This window comes from Rhincodon typus, chromosome 26, assembly GCF_021869965.1.
Source record: "Rhincodon typus isolate 14 chromosome 26, sRhiTyp1.1, whole genome shotgun sequence".
Lineage (NCBI taxonomy): Eukaryota > Metazoa > Chordata > Chondrichthyes > Orectolobiformes > Rhincodontidae > Rhincodon > Rhincodon typus.
In genome coordinates, this window is record NC_063357.1 from 3,545,705 (window position 1) to 3,571,499 (window position 25,795).

At 41.4% G+C, this 25,795-nt stretch overlaps 1 protein-coding gene across 1 annotated transcript in view; it reads left to right on the forward strand.

Moving 5' to 3' along the window:
• bcas3 (BCAS3 microtubule associated cell migration factor) overlaps window positions 1–25,795 on the forward strand; it is a 1,061,909-nt gene that overhangs the window by 405,207 nt on the left and 630,907 nt on the right. Inside the window, exon 15 of the mRNA XM_048612335.1 lies at window positions 23,888–24,152. Within this exon, the coding sequence (XP_048468292.1) occupies window positions 23,888–24,152 (265 nt within the window). The remainder of the gene's footprint in view (window positions 1–23,887; window positions 24,153–25,795) is intronic.

Genomic DNA, 25,795 nt, shown 5'->3' on the forward strand with positions numbered 1-25,795 from the left:
TAGCATGGCAATCTAGACCTGCCACCATTCTGTGAATCAGTATTCATTATGAACTCACTTTTCTGAAGCATTTCTGAAGAAGGGTCTAGGCCCGAAACGTCAGCCTTCCTGCTCCTCTGATGCTGCTTGGCCTGCTGTGTTCATCCAGCTCTACACCTTGTTATCTCAGATTCTCCAGCATCTGCAGTTCCTACTATCTCTGAAACGACATTAGGATGGGGTTCTGTAAGATGTTAGTTAGGCCATAGCTGAGGCGCTGTGTGCAGCTCTGGTTGCCACACTATGGGAGGGATGTGATTGCTCTAGAGAAGATGTAGAAGAGGTTCACCAGGATAGTGCCTGGGCTAGAGCATTTCACTAATAAAGAGAGACTGAATAGGCTGAGGTTATTTTCCTTAGAACAGAGAAGGCTAAGGGGGTTCTGATTGAAGTGTACAAAGTTATGAGGGGCATAGATATGGTAGATAGGAAGAAACCTCCCTTAGTAGAGGGATCAGTAACCTAGGGGCATAGATTAAGATAAAGGCAGGAGGCTTAGAAGGGATTTAAGGATGAATCCTTTCACACAGACAGTGGTGGGTATCTGGAACTCACTGCCTGAAACATTTCAAAAGTATTAAGATGATCACTTGAAATGCCATAGCATACAAGACAATGGCCAAAATGTTGGAAAGTGGGACTAGAGTAGATAGATGATTGGTACGGACAGGATGGGCTGAAGGGCTATTTCCATGCAGTAAATGACTTTAGGAGATACAGTTTACAAATAAGGAATCTCTCATTTAAGGTGAAAGTGAAGACAGAAGTTTTTCTTTGCTGCTCATGAGTTTGTGGAACACTCTTCCACGGAGAGCAGGGGAGGCAGAATCTTTGAATATTTTTAAGGCAAAGCTAGATAGATCCTTGATTTAAAAAAAAGGATCAATGGGAGTTGAAGTGGAGTTGAAGCCACAGTCAGATCAGTCATGATCTTAATGAATGGTGCAGCAGGCTCAAAGAAACAAATGGCCTAAATCTGCACCTAATTTGAATGGATGTATGTTTTATGCTACAGCCCAAAGCAAATGTCCAGCCCAATCTGTTGGCTGAGGAATATAAAATGAACAGTGCAGCTGTCCTCTCATTCTTCAAGATACCATCTGATCAATTCCATCAGCAGGCAGATGGGGCCTGACTTCAGTGCCTTATCACACAGGTGGGAACTGCTTGAACAATGCAGCACAGCCTGAGTGCAGCGCTACAATGAGTAGAGTAACCTTCTAGATAAAGTAGTGAATGCAAAGCCCTTGAATTGTTTTAATAATTGGATGCTACCTTGTGATGTTTCTGGTGGGGCTAGGTATGTGTACAGTTTGGGAGAGGGCACAGATGTTCGGGTCTGTCTTGTTGCACAAATTAAAGTAGCCTGAAAGGTCTTCCTCATCCATAAATATTTTCTGAGCTTGGGACCTATCTCTGCAATTAGATTTATTCTTTTTAATGCAGCACCTATGGCAGTTTTCCTTATAAGCCTGAACTGTTATACTTTACTTCAGTCAAAAGCAGAATCAGATGCTTAGGGTCCTACTTGGACAGGTTTGCCTCAGAGAGTTGCAGGTCTTCCTGCAATCTCAGCAATGAATTATAACGGTTCAAGAAGGCAGCTCACCACCATGTTCCCAAGGGCAACTAGAAAATGGTAAGCCCATATACCATAGATCAATTTTTAGAAGTTAAATTCTGGGCTAGATAGGCAATCTTTTCAACCCACTATCAATTAAGGCCCGTAAGTAACCTCAACCGATCACTGGTTCGATTACCTGCCTTCCCAGTGAGTGAGAAAGAAAAGCTACTTTGCTGACATGGAAACCAGGGCAACGTGGGATTTTGGAGAGGGGTGTTGTCCTCCAACATGTGCACCAACTTGAAGAGAATTGGGATAAGGATGGTGGCGTGGTAGAAGTGTGGCTGTTGAAAGCCATTCCCTCTCCTTGCCACCATCGTCCCTCTCCCTGGTGACCTCTGTCCCACAAGACCTTTCAAATAATTCTGAAATTTGTACCTGTAAAGCTCTTCACGGCTTCACAACCCGTGCCTTGAGAGATGTTCTTCACCTCCCAAAGTTGCAAGCCTTTGTCTGGCTAGCAGCCTCAGGTTGGGTGGAACTTCAGTGGCGAGGCTCCTAAGTGGATGAGATGCTTGTTGCACACCATTTAAGTATCTTCCTTGATTCAGCTGGTTTTAGAGGGGCAGGGAAGGGTTAGTTAATCGCCACTGAAGTCACCTGACCCAACACTTAGTGCACACTCCCAGAAAAGGCAGAATTACGCTGTTATAGCATTTAACACTCAGTGAAGTTTAAACAGAGTTTTGTCCATATAGGTTTAAACACCGCTGAGCCCCTAGAACTTCATGAATATGTACAAGTGTGTTTTTAAATATTTTGAGATTGCACACTGTCAAATCACTTCAAGTTTAATAGCCAGGAGCATAGAGCTCTATTCTTCCTGTGTGAATTTAATTCTAACCCAAGTTATATAAACACAGACATAACATTTGATTGGATCCAATTCTGCAGCTGTTGGGCTCTGACTGTTTACACAAACATCAGAATGGTATGGCAGCACAAATACACATTCAGCCTTCCAACTCCATTTTGATTTAGCCCCTTCTAACCTTTGATGGTTTGCATTGCACTTAACGGGCTTTGCATGTGATTGATTGATTGATTTATTTATTTTATTGTCACATGTTCCGAAATATAGTGAAAAGCTTTGTTTGTGAGTGGTACAGGCAGATCACAGCAAGCAAAGGATGTACAGATCAAAAAGACTTACAGGCATACAGGTTACATTGCACGTTACATTATTTGAGGCTGGAGTCCATTTAACAATCTGATAACCGCTGGAAAGAAGCTGTTCCTGAACCTACTGGTGCGTGTGTTCAGACTTCTGTATCTTCTGCCTGACAGAAGGGGTTGTAGGAGGTCATGACCAGGGTGCCATGGGTCTTTGATGATGTTGGTAGCCTTTCCGCAGCAGCAAGCCATGTAAATAGAGTCCATTGATGGAAGGTTGGCTGCTGAGATGGTCTGTGCTGTGCAGACCACCTTCTGTAGTTTCTTACGGTCCTGGGCAGAGCAGCTGCCATACCAGGCCATTATGCACCTGGACAGTATGCTTTCAATGGTGCATCTGTAAAAGTTGCTGAGGGACCTTATGGACACGCCAAATTTCCTGAGCCGCCTGAGGAATAGGAGGCATTGTTGTGCCTTTTTGACTGTTGTATTTACATAAATTATTCAATTAGAAACAGGGTGATTTATTGATAGTGGTTAATAGATGAAAAAAATACCACAGGTGATTTGGTGATGGGAAGAATTTACATGAAAGAGCACTTCTGGATATAAAAATAACACATACTCAGAGTGAAGAAGATTAGGGAAGTAAAATATCCCTAATAAAGATATCGCGCAAACAGTTATTGAGGATTATTTGTGTCAAAAATCAATTCTAATTTCAACTAAGTGATCAGTCAGTGGTTTGGAAAATCTCCTTTTCCATTGTTTGTATATTTGGGTATTTCAGCCAGGTAACTGAAGAACAAGCAAATGCTGTGCAGAAATCACATCATGCATGAACATACTGACATGTTTGCTGTCTGTATGAAATGGATTATTCTGAAATTGTAATGGAGTTATTAACAAATTTAAAATGAATAACCTCATCAGAACAATAGAGGAAGGAATTTCAGGCATAGTTTAAACATTGACATCCGTGGGGTGTCACAGCATAACTACAGGACTAATGTATATAACCTTTATCTCAAGGGGACTGCAGTACAAGGCTGGCCAAGCAGCATCAGAGGAACTTGGCTTGCTGTGTTCATCCAGCTCTACACCTTGTTATCTCAGATTCTCCAGCATCTGCAGTTCCTACTATCTCTGCAGTACAAGGCTTATGCTTCAGTCATATTGAGCATTCTGGTGTACTACATTTCATTCTGGACATCAAACCTCAAGACAGATACAGAAATAACTCCATAGAGGCTGGTATCTCATCAACAAGTCATCCGTTATTTACACACGCATAGTAATTGACACTGGTCTGGCTTCCTCAGAGCCAGTTCTCAGAGTGAACAGACCTTTGAACTCCTGTTTATAGCTGTCAGTCAAGGACAGATTAACAGCCAGGTTAACAGCCACAATCAGAGAACTCATACCCTATGATATCCACCTGGCTAACCTTCTACATTCCTCTCGCTCTAACTCTGGGAACATAGGCCTGTTGATTTTCTTGTAGCATGTCCTGGGACGTTTTCATACTGGGTCTGATTCCCCTGACTCACCCTCGGATGCGGGCGGTGTGTACCAGACTGTAGCCTGCATCTTGGGCCCAGAGCATTTCGGAAGAAATTCATCCACTTCTTCAGGCGGTAAACGTGTCGAAGCTGCGACATCTGCCATGTCCATCTCGGACCTGGAGGTTTCTTCAATGCTAGACGAAGGGGGAGAACCCACAGGTTCCAACAGCCTTTCTGGCTGTTCTGAGGGGCTGGGTATGTTTTGCTCCTGCCCCATTTGTGAATTTGAACGTTTAACAGGGTCCATAAGCTTGTTCAGAACTGCCTCACTGATCTGACCTTTATACGTCACAGGACCTGACCTTGTGTTGACCATGCCTGTTACTCATGCAGGGCCATTTCTGTGGTCTCAGCACCAAACATCGTACCCTGAAGTAAACTGTCTCTCTTGCTTAGAGGAGTCTTGTTCCGGCATTGGTGTTCCTGATGGCATTTCACCCTCATCCCCAGGTCTGGGAAGATCAGATTTAACTTGGTGCAAAGTCTTCTCCCCATAAGCAACTGCTGGAGTTATCCCCATAGTTGCGTGAGGGGTAGTCTGATAATTAAATAGGAACCACGATGGTTTGGTATCTAGTGAAGCTGTAGGCTGTTTCTTTAAGCCTGCCTTCAAAGTTTGGACTGCTCTTTCTGCCACACTATTGAATGATGGAGCTGTCCTTATATGCCGAATGCCATTTGACTTTCGGAAATACTTGAAATTCCTGCTGATAAATGATAACCCGTTGTCTGTGACTAACACTTCTGGGAATCTGTGTATTGTAAAAGATCCTCACAGATTTTCTGTCATCGTCCCCGTGTTTGATGAGTGAACTCTGTGCACATCCAACCACTTTGAGAGGTCGTCCACAATGCCTAAGAACATTGAGCCCATGAAAAGATCTGCATAGTTGACGTGTAACCAAGTCCAAGGTTTACCCAGCCATTCCCACAAATGTCGAGGAGCTGCTGGTGATAACTTTTGTCCTTGTTGGCACTTTGGGCAGTACCCCACAAATGCAGCTATGTCTGCATCCAGTCCTGGCTACCAGACATAACTTCTCACTAACCCTGGTCAAGTTCAGCCAGTATCTGGTGGTGACCTTTCCTCGGGGCAATCACTCTTGCTCCCCATAATAAAACGCAGTCCTGTATGGTGACTTGGTCTTACTGAGTTCAGAAAGGTTTCGGTTCTGGTTGTGTTGGCCTTTTTGTTTCCCCCATCACTACCAACTGTTTTAGTTTTGTCAGAGCTGGATCTTTTTGCATCCACAATCTAACATTGTCAGCAGTGACTGGAAGGGTGTCCAGAAACAAACTGTTCCAGTGATGGCAGCACCGATGGTCTGTCTGCCATTGGGAGGTCGCTGAAGGCATCTGCATTTTCTACTTGGCCTCTCGGACAGTGATCCAACCTGTAATTGTATGCACTTAGGATGAGAGCCCACCTCTGGATTCAACTTGAAGCTATGGGCAGCAAGGCTTGTCCTCTGTGACCAACCCTTGCAGGGATTTGGGGTTTGTTTCTATTACAAATTTGTGTCCATAAATAGAACTTTCTCACACCAAAGATGACCACCAACCCTTCCTTCTCTGTCTGGGAGTATTTGCGCTCTGCATCAGTCAAAGCCTGGGAAGCATGCGTTCCTCTACAATGGGCCATCTGTGAGCCAGCACTACACCGATACTGTATGACAAGGCATTTCATGTCAGCACCGGATCCTGCTTGGGATCAAAGTGTGCCAGCACCTTAGATGGTGATAGCTGCTTCTCCATTTCCCTAAAGGCTATGTTTGGCTATGAGACCCTTTCCAAGGCTGACTCTTTTTCAATAGCAGATGTAGGGTTGCCAGGATGTAGGCCAGGTAACGTATGAACTTTCTGTAATAATCCACCAATCCAAGGAAAGACCTAAGCTGCGGCACAGAGCACCTTTTATCTCCCTTACTTTATCTTCAAACAGGTGAAAACTGATATCGTCGACTCTATTGCCCAAGTAGGTCACTTGGGATGCCTGGAACACAATTTTTTCCCTTCTAAGGCATATGCCCGGCTATGGAGAAACATCCAAGGACTATGCCCAAGTTCTCTAAGTGCCCTTTATTGGTCTTCCCTGTTATTAGCATGTCCTCCAGATAAATGGCAACCTGGATGTTGTAAAAGGTTTTCCATCATTCACTGAAAAATGGAACAAGCTGATGATACCCCAAGTGGCAGTCTCGTATATTGATACAAACTGTTATCGGTATTAATCGTAGCATACTTCTGGGAATCCTCATCTAGCCATAATTGCAGGTACGCATGGCTCATGTCCAGCTTTGTAAAGGACAACACACCTCACCTCCATACCAGCTTTGCTTGTAAGTCCTCTATGTGAGGAATTTATCCAGCTGCAAGAAGCAGTCTACTATTTGTTTAAAATCCCCCAAAAGTGAACCAACCCATTGGGCTTCACAATCGGTACAATCAGTTCTGCCCATTCCGCAAACTGTACTGGTTTGATCATTACTTCTCTCTCTAGCCTCCTGATTCCTGCCTCTACTTTTGCATACAAGACAAATGGCACTGGCTGAGTCTTGCAGAATTGTGTAATTGCTTCCTGGTCAATATGCAAGGTAGCCTTGGCTTCTTTGATAGTGCCTAGACCTTATTGAAAAACTTCTGGTTATTTAATTAGGACTTCACTCAGGCAGCCATTTTGTAATTGAAAAACGTTGAGCCAATCTAGGTGAATCTTTCTCAACCAATTTCACCCCATCAGGCTTAGGCCCGAGCCTTTTACTACGATCATAGGTAATTGAGCCAGCTGCTTCTCATATGAGACCAGAACTGAAGTTATACCCTTAATCTGTAAAGGTTCCTCGGTGTAGGTTCTGAGTCTAGCCAACATCTTCTGCAAACTTAAGGGTTGGAGTCTAGAGCAAAATTTATTAAGGGCTGATTCTGCAGTCACCAATACAGCTACACTGGTATCGACCTTCATTAGAACTGGGTGACCATTTAACCATGTGTTTATTTTAATTGGTTCTGATTTCGATATTGTGAAGCAATTTAACTGTTCCAAGCCAGATGTAGGTGCACTTTTCAGAGTGTGCACTCTCCTGGATACCTGCCTATGAGTTTTCTTACTCAATTCAGGCCTCATTGGCCTTTTTTGCTGTCTTAAGTCTGCATACCAGCAGTAACTACAATGCCTTACTGGACCAGAAACTGAAGAAAATTCCAACCATTTGGCTGAGGCTTAGCTTTTATGGGTTTTCCTGTGGGCTGACCTAGACCCCCTCTGTTCTAGATATATCCTGAGTGAGGCTCTGCAACTACCTTCACTCAAGTGGTGTCCCTCAAGCTCCATTGGCTGGCGAGAGTGTCCAGTTCCATCAGCGTACCTTGGAACTGTTATGCTCCTTTTGCTGCATTTTCTAATGACAAATCCAGTTTTACTGCCTGTTTCAAGTCACAGTTGTGCTTCAGTTAGTGGGAGCTTTTGCATTGTTTTGCATTAATCCCACGTACTAAACAGTCTCTCAGCATCTCATTAAGAGATAAACCAAAGTCACATGGCTCTGCCAGTCGTGTTAACCTAGTCAAAAATCCCGACACAGTTTCCCCTGGTTTCAAACTGCTGAGTAAAACTGGTTGTGTCTCAGAATTAGGGGAAGCTTGGGTTTGAAATATTCCTTAATTAAATCCGTCAACTCTCGAAAGGTTATAGTATCTGGTGCCTCAGGAAATGTTAGGTTCTGAAAAACTGAAAAAGCTGCAGGTCCCCAAGCTGTCAGCAGAATTACTCATTGCTTTTCATTTGCCCCAATGTCATTTGCCCAGAAAAAATAATACATTCTTTTTGCATACTGGGCCCAAACTTCAGTGGCAGGATTGAATGAGTCAAGCTTTCCAAATAACAGAATGGTGCCAGAAATGCTGTCCCCAACTCAAAGATGACTGTTGCAAGCAAATTTCTTCAGGAGCGTATTTTTTCTCTTGTCGCCACTAAAATAACTCCACAGAAGCTGGTATCCTGTCACCAAGTCACCCATTATTTATATATACATAGTACTTGACACTGGTCTGGCTTCCTCAGAATTAGCTCTCAGAGTGAACAGAAACTCTGACACTCCTGTTTATGTCTGTCAGGTAGGGCTCCCTGTTTGGACCAGGTTAACAGCCCCAATCAGGGACTTCACATTGTTTGAGGTCCACCTGGCTGACCTCATTACATTCACTACAGATACATTGGTTTTGGAAGGGCTAGAGTTTAGAACAGCCATAATCTTACCAAAATTTGAAAAGTGAAAAGATAAGAGATCGCACAAACTTGACTTGTATTCTCCTGCTTACAGGAGATTGAGACCTGACCTGTTTAAGGTGCTTAAAAAATTAAAAGGATTAGATATGGAGAAAGTAATTGCTCAGGTGGCAAAATAACGTATAAGAGACAAAACCTTAAAACTGGACCTAGGCTCTTCAGGAACCTAAATGAGGAACTACATTATGAAATTAACAATTGCAAAAATCTGGAGCACTCCAGCCTGTATGGCAGTTTGAGCTTTTAAGACTAAACGAGACATGTTTTTATGAGATTAGTACAGCAAAGGTAGAGTTAATCTGCAATGGCCAACATAAAATACTAATTTAATAACTTCATCATAACTTTGTGGAGTGATTCAGCTGTGAAGTGAGATTAGATAAATTGAGGTTATTTTCTTTAGAGCAGAGAAGGCTGAGAGGGAATATAATAGAGGAGTATAAAGTTCTGAGGGGCATCCACAGGGTAATTAAGGAGAAACTTTTCCCGTTAGAAGAAGGTCACTAACCAGGGGAAGAACTTTAAGGGAAGGAGCGAGAGGTTTAAGAAGGATATGAAAAATTCTCCTCCCAGAGGGTTCTGGGTATCTAGAACTCACTACCTGAAAGGGTAGCAGCGGTAGGAAGCCTCAAGCCATAAATTAACTATTTAGATGAGGACTTGAAATGCCATAGCATACAAGACTACTGGCCAAGTACTAGAAAATGTTTAACTGGAAAATTAGAACTGGTGATGTTTGATGACTGGCATAAAAATAATGGGCCAAAGGGCTTCTTTCAATGGTGTAAAATCTCTGAGACTGTGAACACACCTTCCTCTTCCATATTTAGACATATTTAAACAGTCTCGCCATTTCTTCTTTCACTTCTCATAAAAGGCCATTTATATTAAATATTAGATTGTTTCATATTCCTGTTTCACCCTTGAATTCAATTGAATTAGGTTTATTGTCATATGTACTCACATACAGTAAAAGTTTACAAGTGTCCACTTACGACGCCATCTTAAGTATAAAGATACCTAGGTACAGAATCTTAGTTACAAAGCAGAAAATTTGGAAAACAAGGTTAAAAGGTTAAACGTTACAGTCCTTCTTACTAAAAAGTGGAAACACAAAGAAACACAGTTAACAGTTCAACAGCACAGTCCATGTGGCTATGCTGGACTCGTATTCCTCATAAAGTTTTAACCTTCCCCATTTCAGGCTTAAGCTTGCCCCTGCCGCTGCCCTGGGCTGCTTACTGGTGCCGCCTTGCAGCAAACTCCCACTCTGACTGCCAGCTGACCTGGGTTGCCTACACCTACTCTCACCGCTGGCTGCCCTGCACTGGCCACTCCTGCTGTTGCCACTGGCCACCCCAGGCTGCCTGCTCTTGTTTTACATTTTCCCTCAGTGTCTTCTATATTTCTCTTGAGCTGAACCATTTTTTTTTGCTTTAAAGATTATGAACTTTCCCAGGCTTCTATTAATAAGGAAACACTTTTTTTATTTATTCATGGGAGGTGGACATTACTAGCTGGCCAGCATTTATTGCCTGTCTCTAATTGCCTTGAGGAGGTGGTGCTCCGCCTTCTTGAACCGCTGCAATCCCACAATGCTATTAGAAAGGGAATTCCGGGATCTTCACCAAGCAACACTGAAGGAACGGCAAAAATTTCCAAGTCATGATAGTGAGACGCTTGGAGGGGAACTTGCAGATGGTGATGTTCCCATGCGTCTACTTTACTTACCCTTCTAGATAGGAGTGCTTGTGAGTTTGAAAGGTGCTGTCTAAGGATCTTTGATGAATTTCTACAGTCCATCTTAAAGATAGTACATACTGATGCTACTGATCCTTGGTAGTGGTGGGAGTGGATGCTTGTGGATATCGTGCCAATCAAGCAGGTTGCTTTGTCTTGGATGTTGTCAAACTTCTTGAGTGTTTACATGTTTGAGATTTGTATGTTGCTTTTACTATTTTAGTCTGTTAGTAGTAGTCAGGGTTACTGTGTCTGTACTGTTGTCAGAAGTAGTCTCTTGTGTTAGGTAAATTCAATTCTTGATTAGATAATTATGCATATGTTGAAACTTAAGTCTCTGTTTGTTGGAGGTTGCTGCATCAAACACTGGCTCAGGGTGCACCAGAGCATGGGATGGGATGTTAGTAGTTATCTTTCTAGCTGTTTTACTCTTCTGCTGTGGTACTCCCTTCAGAAGTGTCTTTGCCTTGCCTTCTCCATCCTTTTTCTTTAAACAGTCTTTTCTTTCAATTGTTATTTCATGGTTTTGCTGCTAGTGAAGTATCGTGGAATATTTTTTCTAAATTAAAGGCATGATATAAATTTAGGGTACTGTTTAAATCTATGTTTTTCTTTCCAGTGTGCATTTTCATTTATTAGGTTTATATGTTTGGGGTTATTATCCTGATATCAAGGAGATTATATAACTTGCCGTTGAGAGTAACAGGTGAAATAAACAGATAATGTTGTTTGACCTCAGTGGGAGCAATAGTTTGGATATCAAAATTGAACTGATAGGGTAAGGGAAAACAGACAATGGATTTTGTTTCTACGCATTATCTGCAGGTCTTTGCTGGTTAAGGCTTGTGTGTCAAATCTGTTGCTCATATGACATCTTCGAGTTTATAAAGTCAACTACAAAGTACTTCATTAACTGACGAGAGTTACACCTGCAGTTGAAAAATCGATAATGAAAAGAATGAATTCTGATTTGAGTTTTAAAGAAAACTCTATGAATGTTTTTCAGGAAACATTTTTAAAAGATTATAGTCCACAAAAACATAATAAAGAATGTTGTGGTTGGTTGGCTCGCCGAGCTTCTTTGTTGTTCCGCAGACATTTCATTACCCTGCTGGGTAACATCATCAGTGCAGCAGGTACTGAACTTCAACAGTAACCATCCTAACACACACAAACAAAGCTGCGTGCGAACACTATTTAAATGAGCAACAACACACTGCAGCAACACAGAACTACACCAAGAGGAAGAAGAATACCTCTTCCCAGTTTTCAAAGATAATGGATATCCAAAAAACTGGGTCAGAAGATGCCTACATGAACAACATCAGGAAGATACTACACGCCCCAACACACTCATCACACTACCCTACATCAGGAACACATCGGAACTAACCATAAGACTCCTATGACCGCTGGGCATCAGAGTGGCACACAAACCCACATCAACCCTATGACAACTGCTCCCTCAAACCAAAGACCCACTCCCCGCTATGGACAGGATCAATGTCATCTACAAAATTCCCTGCAGAGACTGTGAGAAACACTACATCAGACAAACAGGAAGGAAACTAACAACAAGAGTACACGAACACCAACTGGCTACAAAAAGACACGACCAATACTCACTCATCTCTATCCACATGTGTAAGGAGAACCACCAATTCGACTGGGACAACACCAAAATCCTGGACAAGCTAAGCAGAGACCGGCACGGAAATTCCTAGAAGCCTGGTACTCCACGAAGAAAGCCATCAATAAACACATAGAACTCGACCCCATATACACTCCACTACGAAGGAAAACCGGAAGTCAGGTAATCCAGCTCAACGGACTCCAGAGTTTAAAAACAAGGCAGGAAATCACACTGGCATTTCATCGGAGGCTGCACTGATGATGTTACCCAGCAGGGTAATGAAACGTCTGCAGAACAACAAACCAGCTCGGCGAGCCAACCAACCACAACCCGAGCCACAAATCTACCCCAAAACCTTAGACATAATAAAGAATTTTGCAGAAGAAATGGGAACAAAGCATTACTTTGAATTGACTTTAAACTGGTGGAAATTAGAGAAAAATAAAGACAATGTTAGCTTCAAAGAAGCTACTGTTGTAAGATATTGCCATTTTATCCCCAGATACTCTCGAAGTACATACAGAGTTGCGTAAATCTAATCTTTTAACGTTTAGCCATTGTTATTTGTCAATGAATTCAACCTTCAACCCTTGACTTCCTTGTTGTCTTTAAAGGTTCTAAAGCCATAATTTGCTTTCTGTATTCTTATTTAGTACCTTAACATTATTTATTGTGCCATATAATCTGTTTTGAAATCTTTACCAGGGCATCTGTTGAATCACAAACATAGAAATAAAGGAATATTGAAAATATGAGTAGGAGTAGGAATGATCAAGCATGCTACACCATTCAAAATGATCCTTAATCTTAACTCTATTCTCCCAGTCTCTCACTTTACCCCTTGATGTTTTTAGAAATATACCTATTACTTTCTTAAATATATTCAGAGACTTGGCCTCCACAGCTTTATGTGGTAGAGAATTCACTACCATCTAAGTGAGGAGATTTCTCCTCATCTCAGTCCCAAGTTACCTATCTGTATCCTGAGACCATAATACCTTGCTCTGGACACACCCCCACCCCCAATAGGAGTACAATCATTGCTGTATGCAGCCTCTCCAACCCTGTCAGAATTTTGTATGTTTGAATGAGATCCCCACTCCACGTTCTAAATTCAGTGAAATCCAAGTCGTCCTAATCTGTCCTGATATGACAATCCTCTGCCTTCTCAGGAATCAATCTGTTGGCCTTTCTCTACACTCACTCTATGGCAAGTATATCCTTTCTTGGGTCAGGAGGCCACAACTGCACACAATGCTCCAAAAGTGGTCTCACCAAAACCCTATACTGTTTCAATATGACTTCCTTGTCCCTGTACTAAAATCCTTTTACAATAAAGCCAACGTATTATTTAACTTTGGACAAGGACACCCAGTTTCCTTTGGGCACTAATCTATCACCATTTAAACAACATTATGCTATTTTGTTTGTCCTGCCGAAGTGGATAACTTTACACTGATCCACTTCTTACTGCATTTGCCATGTATCTGCCTACTCAGTCAAATAGTTTAAAATTGCCTTGAAGCCTTATTACATCCTCCTCACCACTGACAATCCTTCCTAGTTTTGTGTCACAGCAGACTCGAAATATTCCATTTGATTCCCTCATCCAAATCATTCATATTTGCCTGTTGTGAATAGCTGAGGGCCAAACATCAGTCCCACTAGGCACTACTTACACCTTGAAAAAGACTATTCACTCCTACTTTGTTTCCTGTCTGCTAACAAATTATCAACCCATTCTAGTATATTAGCAAACTATTTTTCACACTAACGTATTAGGTGGGACTTGATCATAGATTTTCCAAAAATCCAAATACATCGCATTCAATATTCTACCTCATCTATTTTACTAATTACAGCCTTAAAAAAGCACATGTAAGTTTGTCAAACATATTTTCCAAGTTGACTTTTTTTCATCCCATTGGTAATTTCTATGTGCCCCAAATCACATTCTTTACAATAGAATCTACCATTTTCCCTACTATTGATCTTTGGCTAATTGGTCTGTAATTCCTTATTTTCTCCCTCCTGCCTTTTGTAAATAGTGGGGTTACATTTTTTCACTTTAATATGCCAAGACTGTTGCAAACTTTTAGAATTTTTGAAGATGAGAACCAGAGCATTTACTATTTCCATAGCCACCTCCTTTAGTACTCTGGAATATAAATTATCAGACTCTGGGGATTTATCAGCTTTCTTTACTTTAATTTCTGCAGTGCATTTTTTTTAAAACTGGTACTAATTTCCTTCAGTTCCTCCTTCTCACCATACTGATTTCTGGGAAGATACTTATGGTTTCTTCGCGGAAGACAGAACTAAACTTGTCGTTTAATTGTTCTGTCATTTCCTCGTTCTCCATTATCAATTCTCCAATTTTGGACTGTTAGTGGCCTACATTTTTTTTGCTAAACTTTTTCCTTTTTATTAGTTATAGAACATTTTTATGTTGTAATTATGAATCAGATTCCAGAAGGTTGCACAAGAGTGGCTTTGATTATTTTCCTTTAAAAATTGTCTCTTCAATTAGCATATAAATATTACAATATGTGAGGGAAAACTGTCAAAACTTTGCGTCCTGTTTATTGGTCAGTCATCCCCAGATCAACGCCCTAGCACATAATCTTTGCTCTTTTGAAGCTGGTGTACTTCTCCATGTTTTCAAATTTCTCTATCCCTCACTGTAACTTCCTCTATCCCTACAATTGTCTGAGATCTCCACACTTCTCCACTTCTGGTCTCTTGCCCAATTCTGATTCTAAGTGATTCATCAATGGTGGTTGGGCATTACGGTGTTCTATAAATGTAAGTTGTTTGTTATAACATGACTGGCTTTATACAGGTTTCTATAAGGATGTTAGGTGACCTGTTACTAATTCATTCAGCCATGTCACCGAGTTAAAAAAAAAACTGTATAAGGCAGAAAAATACCACAATTTTTGTATATTACAATGGATTGCTATCTGCTCAAATACCATTTTGTGTGTATTATAATAGAATTCGAATGAATGAATGATTCATTTATTGTTATTTGCATTTTACAGTGAATAATACATTAAAAACAGTGAAAAGCTTCAACAGTCGCCTCAATCAGATATCATAGCTTATGTATATCATAAATGAAATTTCTCCGTATATACTTAATTACCTTAGTTTATGTATAATTAGATTGTTCTCTGTTTACAGAAGTACCCTACAGTTTGTGTTATTATAGGGGGAGCTCACTGCACATATTCAAGTATCACAGTTTGTGAAAATTGTAATGGAACTTCTCCATCACATATTCGACTAAAAACATTATTTAACCTTGCATGTGTTGACTCTTTTCACCACTCAGTCTAAATAAGATGTTGAGTTCAGTTGGCTGAGTACTTAAAGTGTCTGAGCTAGGTATATTCTTTTGTTCTGAGATGAGAAGATGCTCCGTTAAAATGTAAAAACAAAATCAGCTAATCTTGTATTGAGGCTGAGACTATCCGTAGGGCAGCTACTGGGAACATGACAAGCTTTTCTTCATTAATCCCCCAAAGTAAGGCTTCCATTGAAGTGTGGATATGACAGGTCTTTATTATTAGAACTGATTGGGAAAATGGCATCCTTGTCACATGTCAGGGTGCTAGTTTGTATGTGTCACTAAGACTCAAAAGATTCGGCGTAGATTATTCTCCACATCCCCCATCTGCTGCATATGGCATTCATAGTAATATGACAGTCATATAGCCAAACATCTGTCAAAGGTAACTGATTAAAATTTCTGTCTTTGCAAACCTTGCGGGCACAGATTTAAATGCACACGACAGTGAATGCAGTTTTTTTTTGCCTGCTGTGCATGACTGGAATTTTTGTTGAGATTTTTATCACAGCCGGCTGTTAGTTAAGTAGAGACTGTATTGAAACCCAGACTGAAGTTGGTGCTTGGCCATGGTTCATAGCTGAGTGACTGACTCTTTGATCAAGTCGTTCGGTGCAGTGGCATGTCACTATTAATCTGATCCCTGTCTGTCTCCCTATCTACATTTGTAGGCTCTGTTTAGATGGAGTTTTTCACTCCCCTCTGTATAATTCAGATTGATTACAGACTCGTGGCTGTTCTGAATTAAAGGGGAATCCTGTAGTAGTGTAACTTGCAAGCGAGCTGAAAGATTTCCTATGAACAGGAGACTGTTGCTTAAACTAGACTGGTTTACCTCTGCACTTGAGTTTCAGTCTTATATTCATATTGTCATTGTGGTTCAGTGAAACCAGAATCAAACTGGAACTTCTCCTGATGGCACAATTGGTAAAATCACTGCCTGGTGGAGCAATGAGACACATAATGAGAACCAGGTATAATATCTAGTTTGTTCTCATTTTAGGGTTTCTAGTTGCAGATATTCTTAGAGTGTCATCACATGATCTCCACCATCCAACCAACTCACCCCCAAAAAATTCTGACATTGATCATCCAACAGCCACATCAGAAAATGCAGAAAAAAAAATACAATAGCCCAGTAATTTTTTTCCTGAGCGTTGTCTACAGTAATGTCTTAGAGATTAATTGTTAATTCTTAGAGGCTTCATGGTATTCCTGGAAGATTGAGGAATGGCATCTCTAGCTGAGTTAGCCATCATAAGGGTTGTGACAATATCTCTTGGGAAAATTTGATCATGTTCCTGATTCTGATTACAGTGTCATGAACTTACTTGAAAGCTTGAATGTGTACGTAGATGGATGGATTTTTGGATGTTGAACTCAACTGACATGCATGGCCAGCGTGATGACTAAGCTGTCACTATTCACTAGATATTATACTTGAAAGATGGTTCTGTAAAATGCTACAACATCAAGAGATTTTTACAGGTATCTGAACTCAAGAGGAAAGACATGGAGGGTGCAGTATTACTTTTTACTGTCTTCTCAAAACTAGCCCTGACTAAAGTAACCACCCTGTAGGTTTGCATTGTCTTTAATATCACTATAATACTCAAATGTACCACAGAATCCTTTGTGATCTATGACGTTACATTGGAATTCTTTACTCACCAGCCAGGACAAATTCAACTTCTGGCACCAACAAATTATGAGGTGACAGGTAAGGTTAATGTAACAGAACATGTTGGACTCTGTTGAGTTCTTCTGAAATTTGGACCACAGCCATTACCTTTAATGACATCAACAGCTGGTATTTATTTCTCAGCCTTAGGAAAAGCAGCCCATTGTGCCTCATTGATGTGCAATCAAAAAAGGGTGCCAGCCTTGAAAAGTAGTGTTAGGAGGGTTTTGAAAATGTTGATTTTATGAAATATCTTAAAGGAAGGGAAAGCAAAAGAGTCACTGATGCAGGAAATTGCAATGTGTGGAACCAAGAAAGCTAAAGACTTAACTCCACATCCATCCTATTGAAACACTCTTGACAGCTGTTCTCTAGTTTTTTTTTGAGAGACAGGTCTGACTCTTCCATTTAATGTACTGCTTGGTGAGTATGTTTGTGTTGCAATTTCAATTGGTACCACTGATTTCTACCTCCTGTTTGTGTGTTTGAAAGCCAAAGTCCAATGATGTTATATCCGTGTTAAGAATGGTTGTTGTAACAATGCATACATACCAATCAAATCTACGTTCCAGGAAGCTATAGGATGATCTTTCGTTCCTTTGTGTCATGATCACCTGTGAGTTATTTTGTTAGTGTGAGAAAGTGTGGCCTGTATCAAAGTTGCTAGGAGTGAGATTCCATTGCTCATATATATCACTAGATTGAGTTATTTCTGCCATACACTGAGCTGCATTTGACTGCTTTTCAGGGGGATTGAAATTACATCACTTAACAATGAATGAATCTTTGTTTGAGAAACACTTAATCTACAGAATGAGTTCACGAAGAGAATTGACTAAGTGTACTGAAACTAAGCATGCAGTTTGACAAATGGCTGAAAATCTAAAGTGGGGCCTTGAGTGTGGAGTTGTTGGCAAACAACTAATTGTCCCCGACCTCACTCTTATCCTAGATTACCTGCATTGTAAAATTTATGGCAGCCTTGAGTAGGATTTTCACTCTGGGTGTCTGATCCCCAATGTTAGGCTCAAATGGAGTCAGAAGCCAACAGTACATAGGGAACAGTCACTCATCTGTGATTTTCCCAAAATAGCTAGAGGTTAAGCATTGTAATTTGGTTTGATAATTAACCATTTTCTACAACACATCATGTCCATCTCTCACCATCAGAGTGAGACAATTGCTTATACATAGCTTGAGCCACACTGCTTTGCAAGCAGGATAAGAGCAGTAAACAAGCCTTCATGAATCACCACAGATGGTACAAGAATTGCACCCATACTGTTGGTGTTATTCTGCATCATACTCTAGCCATCTGGATATGAACTAACTGAGCCCCAATTAAGGATAATGGACAAATTTTAAAATATCCTCAAAAACCAGGCTACTGTTGTGGGTGAAGAGCCCTTCCAAAAGAGCCTTTTCAAAGGACAGCCTGCAGCTACAGGTGAAACCAGGCAGACTGTAAGTACTTCCAACCCAGTTAGGAGCACTGGTTCCCCAGTCTCCAGGGACTATCACTGTTCCCTGATGCTTCCAGATACCCTGGAATTTAATTAGTCTTCAGCTGTGTAATATTAATATGCAGATAACAATTATGTTTTTGCTTACTTGGAAGCCAAGCTCCAAATTATTATCAGGGCTTCATAGAAGCATATGAGAGGATGGGCCTTGGGCTAAACATTTGGAAGACGAAGACACTGCTTGCTCCCACCATATTACACTGACCCTCAACTATCAAGATCCATGGCAAGCCACTGAACAATGTGGATCAACTCCCATATCTTCACTGTGATTTGGACAAGTTGAATGAGTAGACAAATACATAGTAGATGAACTATAATGTGGATAAATTTGAGGTCATCCACTTTGCTAACAAGAGCATGAAGGCAGATTATTATCTGAATGGCAGTAGATTGGGAAAGGGAGACCTGCAATGAGAGCTGGGTGTCCTTGTATACCAGTTGCTGAAACTAAGCATGCAGGTGCAGCAGGCAGTGAAGAATGCAAATAGTATGTCGGCCTTCATAATGAGAAGATTTGAGTAGAGGAGCAGGATGACTTTCTGCAATTGCACAGAGCTTTGGTGAGACCACACCTGGAATGTTGTGTGCTGTTCTTGTTTCCTTTTCTGAGGAAGGATATTCTGGCTATGGAGGGAGTGTAGGAAAGATTCTCCAGACTGATTCCTGGGATGGTAAGACTGAAATATGAAGAGAGGCTGGATTGATTGGAATTATAAAAACTGAAGAACTGTGGATGCTGTAAATCAGAGATAAAAACAGAAATTGTTGGATAAGCTCAGCAGGTCTGGCAGCTTCAGTGGAGAGAAATTAGAGTTAACGTTTCTGGTCAAGTGACCCTTCCTCAGATCTGCCTGAAAGGAAAAGAAAAAGTTTTTTATTAGCACATTGAATGAGTCAGAGGATGAAGTGGAACTGGGGAGTGGGTCAGCCCTGAGCCAGCATGATTCGAGGCTGTTGGAGAGAGAGGTCGAGAGTGTGCATGTGAAAACGCATGGCACTGAGTGTGGATCTCAGGATGTGGTGAGACCAGCTGTCTGTGGAAAGTCTAACATTGTGGAGACACCTCTGATCCTGGGTGGATTCAAAGCACAAGGGATGAAACTTGAGTTGGAATCCATGGGAGGTGAGTCTGAGCCGGAGGCAGTCACCGAGGAATGTGATGTGGCTGTGGAAATGGGTTTTAACAAATACCTGGTCAAACACCAGGAGCAACGGTGAGATTAATGACGGTTGTCAAGAAAAAAGCTTGGAATGGAAATCCTATCAGAGAGAGGAGCAGAACTTCTTCAAGGTGGACATACTAGAAGAGAAGTGGCAGTGAGTTAAATACTAAATATTTAATTTATTATTAAACTGAGAGAACTGCGGATGCTGTAAATCAGAGACAAAAACTGAAATTGCTGAATAAGCTCAACAGGTCTGGCAGCACTTGTGGAGAGAAGTCAGAGTTAACGTTTTGGGTCAAGTGACCCTTCCTCAGAACTCCACATGGGTAGAATTATGCTCACTAGAGTTTATAAGAATAAGAGGAGATCTTATAGAAAGCTATAAAATTTTAACAGGACTAGACAGTGTGAATAGTGGAAGGATTTTCCTGATAATCAAGGAGTCCAGAACTAGGTAGAAGGGTCAGAAGAAGGGTCCCATCCTGAAACATCAACTTTCCTGCTCCTCTGATGCTGCCTGGCCTGCTGTGTTCCTCCAGCTCCACACTTTGTTATCTCTGACTCCAGCATCTACAGTTCTTGCTATCTCTGAGTCCAGAACTAGGATTCACAGTTTAAGGATACAGTTTAGAGACCAATGCCAGTAAGACTGAGAAGAAGAACAAACAGGGAGAGGTTACTGAACACAGTAGGACTAGTGATCTGAATTGTATTTGTTTTGACGTGAGGAGTATTACAGGTAAGGCAGATGAATTTTGAGCTTGGATTAGTGCATATAACTACAATGTTGTAGCTATTACAGAGACTAGGATTAGAGAGGGACAAGGCTGGCAGCTTAATGGTTTGAGATTTGCATGTTTCAGGTGAGATAGGGATGCAGGAGAGGTGGGGGAGTTGCATCACTGATTGGACAGGATATCATATCTGTACAGAGGGAGGACACCTTGGAGGGCTTATCCAGAAAGGCCATATGGGTAGAGCTGAGGGATAGGAAGGATGGAATCACCTTGATGGGGTTGTATGACAGGCCTTCCAATAGCCAGCAGGTGATAGAGGAAAAATGTAAAAACAACAAGATTGTTGTGGAGGGTGATTTCAACTTCCCCTGTATTGACTGGGACTCCTTTGGTGCCAGGGGCTTGTATAGGGAGGAATTTGTTACAGCATCCAGGAAAGTTTCTTGAAGCAATATGTAAATAGTCCAACTGGGGAAGGGACCATATGAGACTTGGTATTAGGGAATGAGCCTGGCCAGGTGATCGAAGTTTCATAGGGGAGCGTTTCAGGAACAGTGACTATAATTCTGTTAGTTTTAAGTTACTTATGGGTAAAGATAAGAGTAGTCCTCGGGTGAAAAGTATTAAATTGGGAGAAGACTAACATCGACAATATTAGGCAGGAACTGGGGAATGCAGATTGGGGGTGGCAACATCCCATAAACACATCCTTGGCAAAGCAAATTCAGTAAAATAGATTGTCTCACATGCAATTCGAGCAGCAGGAAGAGAATCCTCAGCTTTTAGCTGTTACAGAGAGAGGAGAAACAGCTTTCCACATCCAGCTCCAAGACCCCAACAGCAGCTGCTACTGAAAGCTAAAACTAAAAATAAATCCTGGTTTTTTGGGAGCTTGACCCCACCCTTTCAGGTTGCCACTATTGTTCCAACTTTAAAGAAAAAGCCTCAAGGCCTCACTGCTGTTAACGTTATTGGCTTTGGAGCAGACTGCTGATCACCTCTGTCTCAAACTTTCTTCATTAAAAAAATCAGGACAAAATACACCTCTTAAAGCCATAGTATTATCACAATCCTGATTTTTAATAGGGCTGTGAGGCTTTGGGTAGCATGAGAGGTTGGTAGTCCAGGAGGTAGGATATGTCATTTGAAGATGTATTCACTGACCTTGACCATGCATATGAGGTGAGGCGAGGGGAATTCAGGCCAATGGCCACTTGCTTTCCTCATGTGAAATCACTACCCATCTCCTCATTTCTATCTCTATCACTTAACGTCTTCAGCATTGTGCATTTCTCGAACCAGCTCATTCCTCCATTGCGGTCTCCTTCCTTCTAGCAGACACTTTTAACTCAGTGCTGTCCCCTTTAGAAGTGCTGATTAGCTGCAACCTATACTAACCTTGCAAGCTTTTGGGTCCCCTTCTGTGCAAGCAGCCAACTCAGCGCTTTCAGTACTGGTCTGGAATCTGTAATTATGATGATAAGCAGGGAATTTTACACGATGTGTCTGCCTGCAACACCCAACTGGGTATGGAGTAATTTAACATTGTGATTTCTACGCTTAAAAATAGGCTTTGTGGAATTCCTGTTTCTAGATTTGTTATTTAGTTGCATAAAGCACCAAGAACACTGTTCTTTATAGACGTTACATATAGAACATTTCATGCAAACTCTTTGGTAGAGGGAATATAATCAGCCTGTACCAAACGCATCCTGTAGATGCTTTTAGGGATCATTGAACCCTGAATCCTGGCTGCTGTTCAGTTGACAGCACATTGAAGTGTAAATGCATATCAAATCAGGTGTAATAAAGGTTCAATACTTCCTGGCTGTCCAGTCTTCTGCTGAGATTCAGAGTTCCCTTTACTGCCTTGTTGATAATTTGAGACATCAAACATATGCATGTGATGCATTGAACAATTTGAGTCTCAAATGGCCTTTCATTCACTGTTATAAAATCTTTGCTGTTGAATCTGCCATCTATGGTATCACTTCTTTTGGGGACTGATCACTCGGTGCATTTAATTTCTTCATTTATTATTATACTCCTGTACTGTAGACATCATTGCTTTCTCATTTTTACATGTTCAGCGAAAAGAAAGAGAAAACTTCACATTAAAGAGTACCTTTCACAATTACAATATTTCCCAATGTCTTTACAGCCAATGAAATACTTCTAAACTGTCGTCACTGTTGTAATGTAGGAAACATGACATTTGTGCACAGCAAGATCCCACACACAGCTGTATGAATGAAGGATAAGTATTGAAATGAGGGAACTGGAGATAACTGATCTTCAAAATAGTACCATTGGATATTTTACATCCATCTGAGACCACCTGAGGGAGTTAAGATTTTGATTTAATGCCTTACACGAAAGTCTACACTTCTAACACTATCAGTATTGTTCGGAAGTGTCAGCCTAGATTTTCATGCTCAAATTCTTTAGGAGGATTTGAGTCTACAATCTTCTAACTCAGAGGGAAAAGTGCTCCCCGCTGAAGCACAGCTGATAAGTATGTGTTAAAGCTCAAACTGCCTGCCGGAGTCATAGAGTCATACTGCATGAAAACAGATTCTTTGGCCCAACTCGTCCATTCCAACCAGTTTTCCTAACCTGAACTAGACCCATTTGCATGTGTTTGGCCCATATTCCTCTACACCTTTCCAATATATGTTACTGACCAAATGTCTTTTAAATGTTTGAATTCTACTTGCTTCTACCATTTCCTCTGGCAGCTTATTCCAAATACGCACCACCCTCTGTGTGAAAATGTTGCCCTTCAGGTCCCTTTTAAATTTTCCTCTCTCACCTTAAACCTAAGCCCTCTAGTTTTGGACACCCCTACCCTGGGGAAAAGACCTTGGCTACTCACCATATCAATGCTCCAGCTATAGGAAGGAAGGATGTTATTAAGTTGGAAAGGGTGCAAAAAAGTTTTACAAGGCTCCAAGACTGGAGGGTTTGAGTTATAAGGAGAAGCTGGATAGGCTGGGCCTTTTTCCTGTAGAGCATAGGAGGCTGAAGGGTGACCTTATAGAGGTTTTTAAATCAGGAGGGCGTTAATAGTGTATGTGGAAAATCATGGCAACGAGCATCCCTGCTATTTTTTGACATTTTCCTGATGTGAAGGCTTTAAACTAGAAATTCATGTTCAGCAAAAGTGACTCCATTTATTCTTCTTTAGGGCATTTGAATATCAGGGCAATGCTTTCATTGCATTCAAACAACATCATATTACATCAAAACATCTCTCAGCTCTTCACATGGCTCAATTACTTTTGTTAAGCAGGAAAGTCTAATTAATTCAGTTAGAATCATGGAATTATACAGCCACGTCATTCATCCCAACTTGCCTACGAAGGATTTCTTCAAAAGTGTAATGGAAATAATATTGCAGCTGTAATTTCTGTGTTTGTGTTGTAGGTGCAAGATATTTGCTTCAGCCAGGACTGTCGCTGGGTAGTAATTAGCACACTCCGGGGTACCTCGCATGTGTTTCCAGTAAATCCTTATGGTGGACAACCTTCTGTTAGAACACACATGTCTCCCCGTGTGGTGAATCGCGTGAGTCGATTTCAGAAGAGTGCCGGGCTGGAAGATATAGAACAGGAGCTGTCGACCAAACAGGGTGGGCGCTGCAGTCCAGTGGCGGCTCTCTCAAGCAGCCCCTCTGGGTCACCACTTCACAGTGAGTATCAAGTCTTTTTTCTTATATCAGGAGATTGCATTCAAGCAGTAGTAAGTTTTTCTTAACCATCAGCCTTGAAGTTCCTTCATGCTTTTACTATCACGTCTACACCAACCAGATACTTCCAAAGTACATTGACCAGAAGAAGACCATTTCTGATAACAAATGAAATGTGTTTTCCTCTGTCCTTGCTGCATGAGATAGTTGTCCAAATTTTCTCTCTCCTATAATTTATTAGCTCATGTAAAATGTTAATGAATTAATTGGAGACCTTGCAAACTTTTTTTGCAGTGTGTTAATTTTGGGCCCAAAGTAATGTTGCCGCAGGGAATTGTGAACTTCACTATCATACAACATTTACTTAAATAACAGTTTCATACTTTCAGGTGGACTCTTTCCCACCCTAGTGTACATATGGGTGCATCGAGAATCCTGAAAGCTTGGCTGCAGAGAGACCACTGTTCTGCATATATATGTGCAATAACTTGGCAGTAATTTTTGGCAAGTTATGTTTTATGCAATTATTTCTTTCAACATTTTCTGTTCCTTTCTTTGCCAGTACTTTCCCTCATTATTCTTAGTCACTGCTGCTTGGTTTTGTATGGTTTACATAGTATTTACAGCACAGAAACTGACCATTTGACCTAACAGTCACCTTCAACTGTTTCTACCCTTCATACTTCATCCAATCTCATCAATATATAATTCTAACAATACACAGTTGTGCAGTCGGCTAGGGTTATTCATCCCTGCATGATTGAAATGAGAAAGCAGATATTTGATTTGATTTATTCTCACGTGTATTTATTACAAATAAAGTGAAAAGTGTTGTTTAGTGTTGGAACTCTCTGGTGCCATCTTAAAACACAGAAAATAAACCAAAACACAGAATATAAAGCCAGGAAAATAAAACAATAGAGTTCATCTTATAGCCTTATCTCAATAAAGTTAGGTGGACTTTGGAACAGCTACCACTTCTAGCTCAGCCATGAGCCTGCATTCGGACTCCTGCATCCCGTTGCCTGGAGTCCCTCTTGCTAAACTGACTGCATTGTTGCAACTGTGCTTCACCATGCTGCTGCCGCTGGAAGAGTCGTCACTGTCTGGTGCCATCTTGCTTTCACCAACGCCACCACCGCCCTGAGTTCACGCTGGGCCAGCCTCGTCGATACAGCCGCCGCTGCTGGGACTGAACTTGCCATTGTCGCTGGCATGCCATCAGGCGCCCGGGCCTAGCTGTGGATGTGGAGCTTTGGCTCAGCCTGCGAAACAGGACCAGGGGATTAAGCCTGGGACTGGTTGCTGTTCGATTTCCAGGAGACCTCGGGCTTTGATGGAGCCGTGTCTGCCTTGTCCTGGTGTTGCTGCCACTGCCACCAGATGCCCCTTCTCCTTGGTCATTTACTTGGCCACCATCATCGCCCACCATTCCATTCAGTGTACACTCTTGCAGATGCCGCTTCTGCAACCGAGGCAAACAGATAAGAGAGAAGACTTTAAAGAAAGAAAAAGCAAAAGGAAGAAAAGGCTATAAAAGGAAAGCAAGTGGAAGTGGACGAGCCCTGGGCTCAGTAGCTAAAACACTGCTACTGTGCCACCGCAATCTTGAGATTTCATGAAAACCGAGAGAACTGCTGTAAATC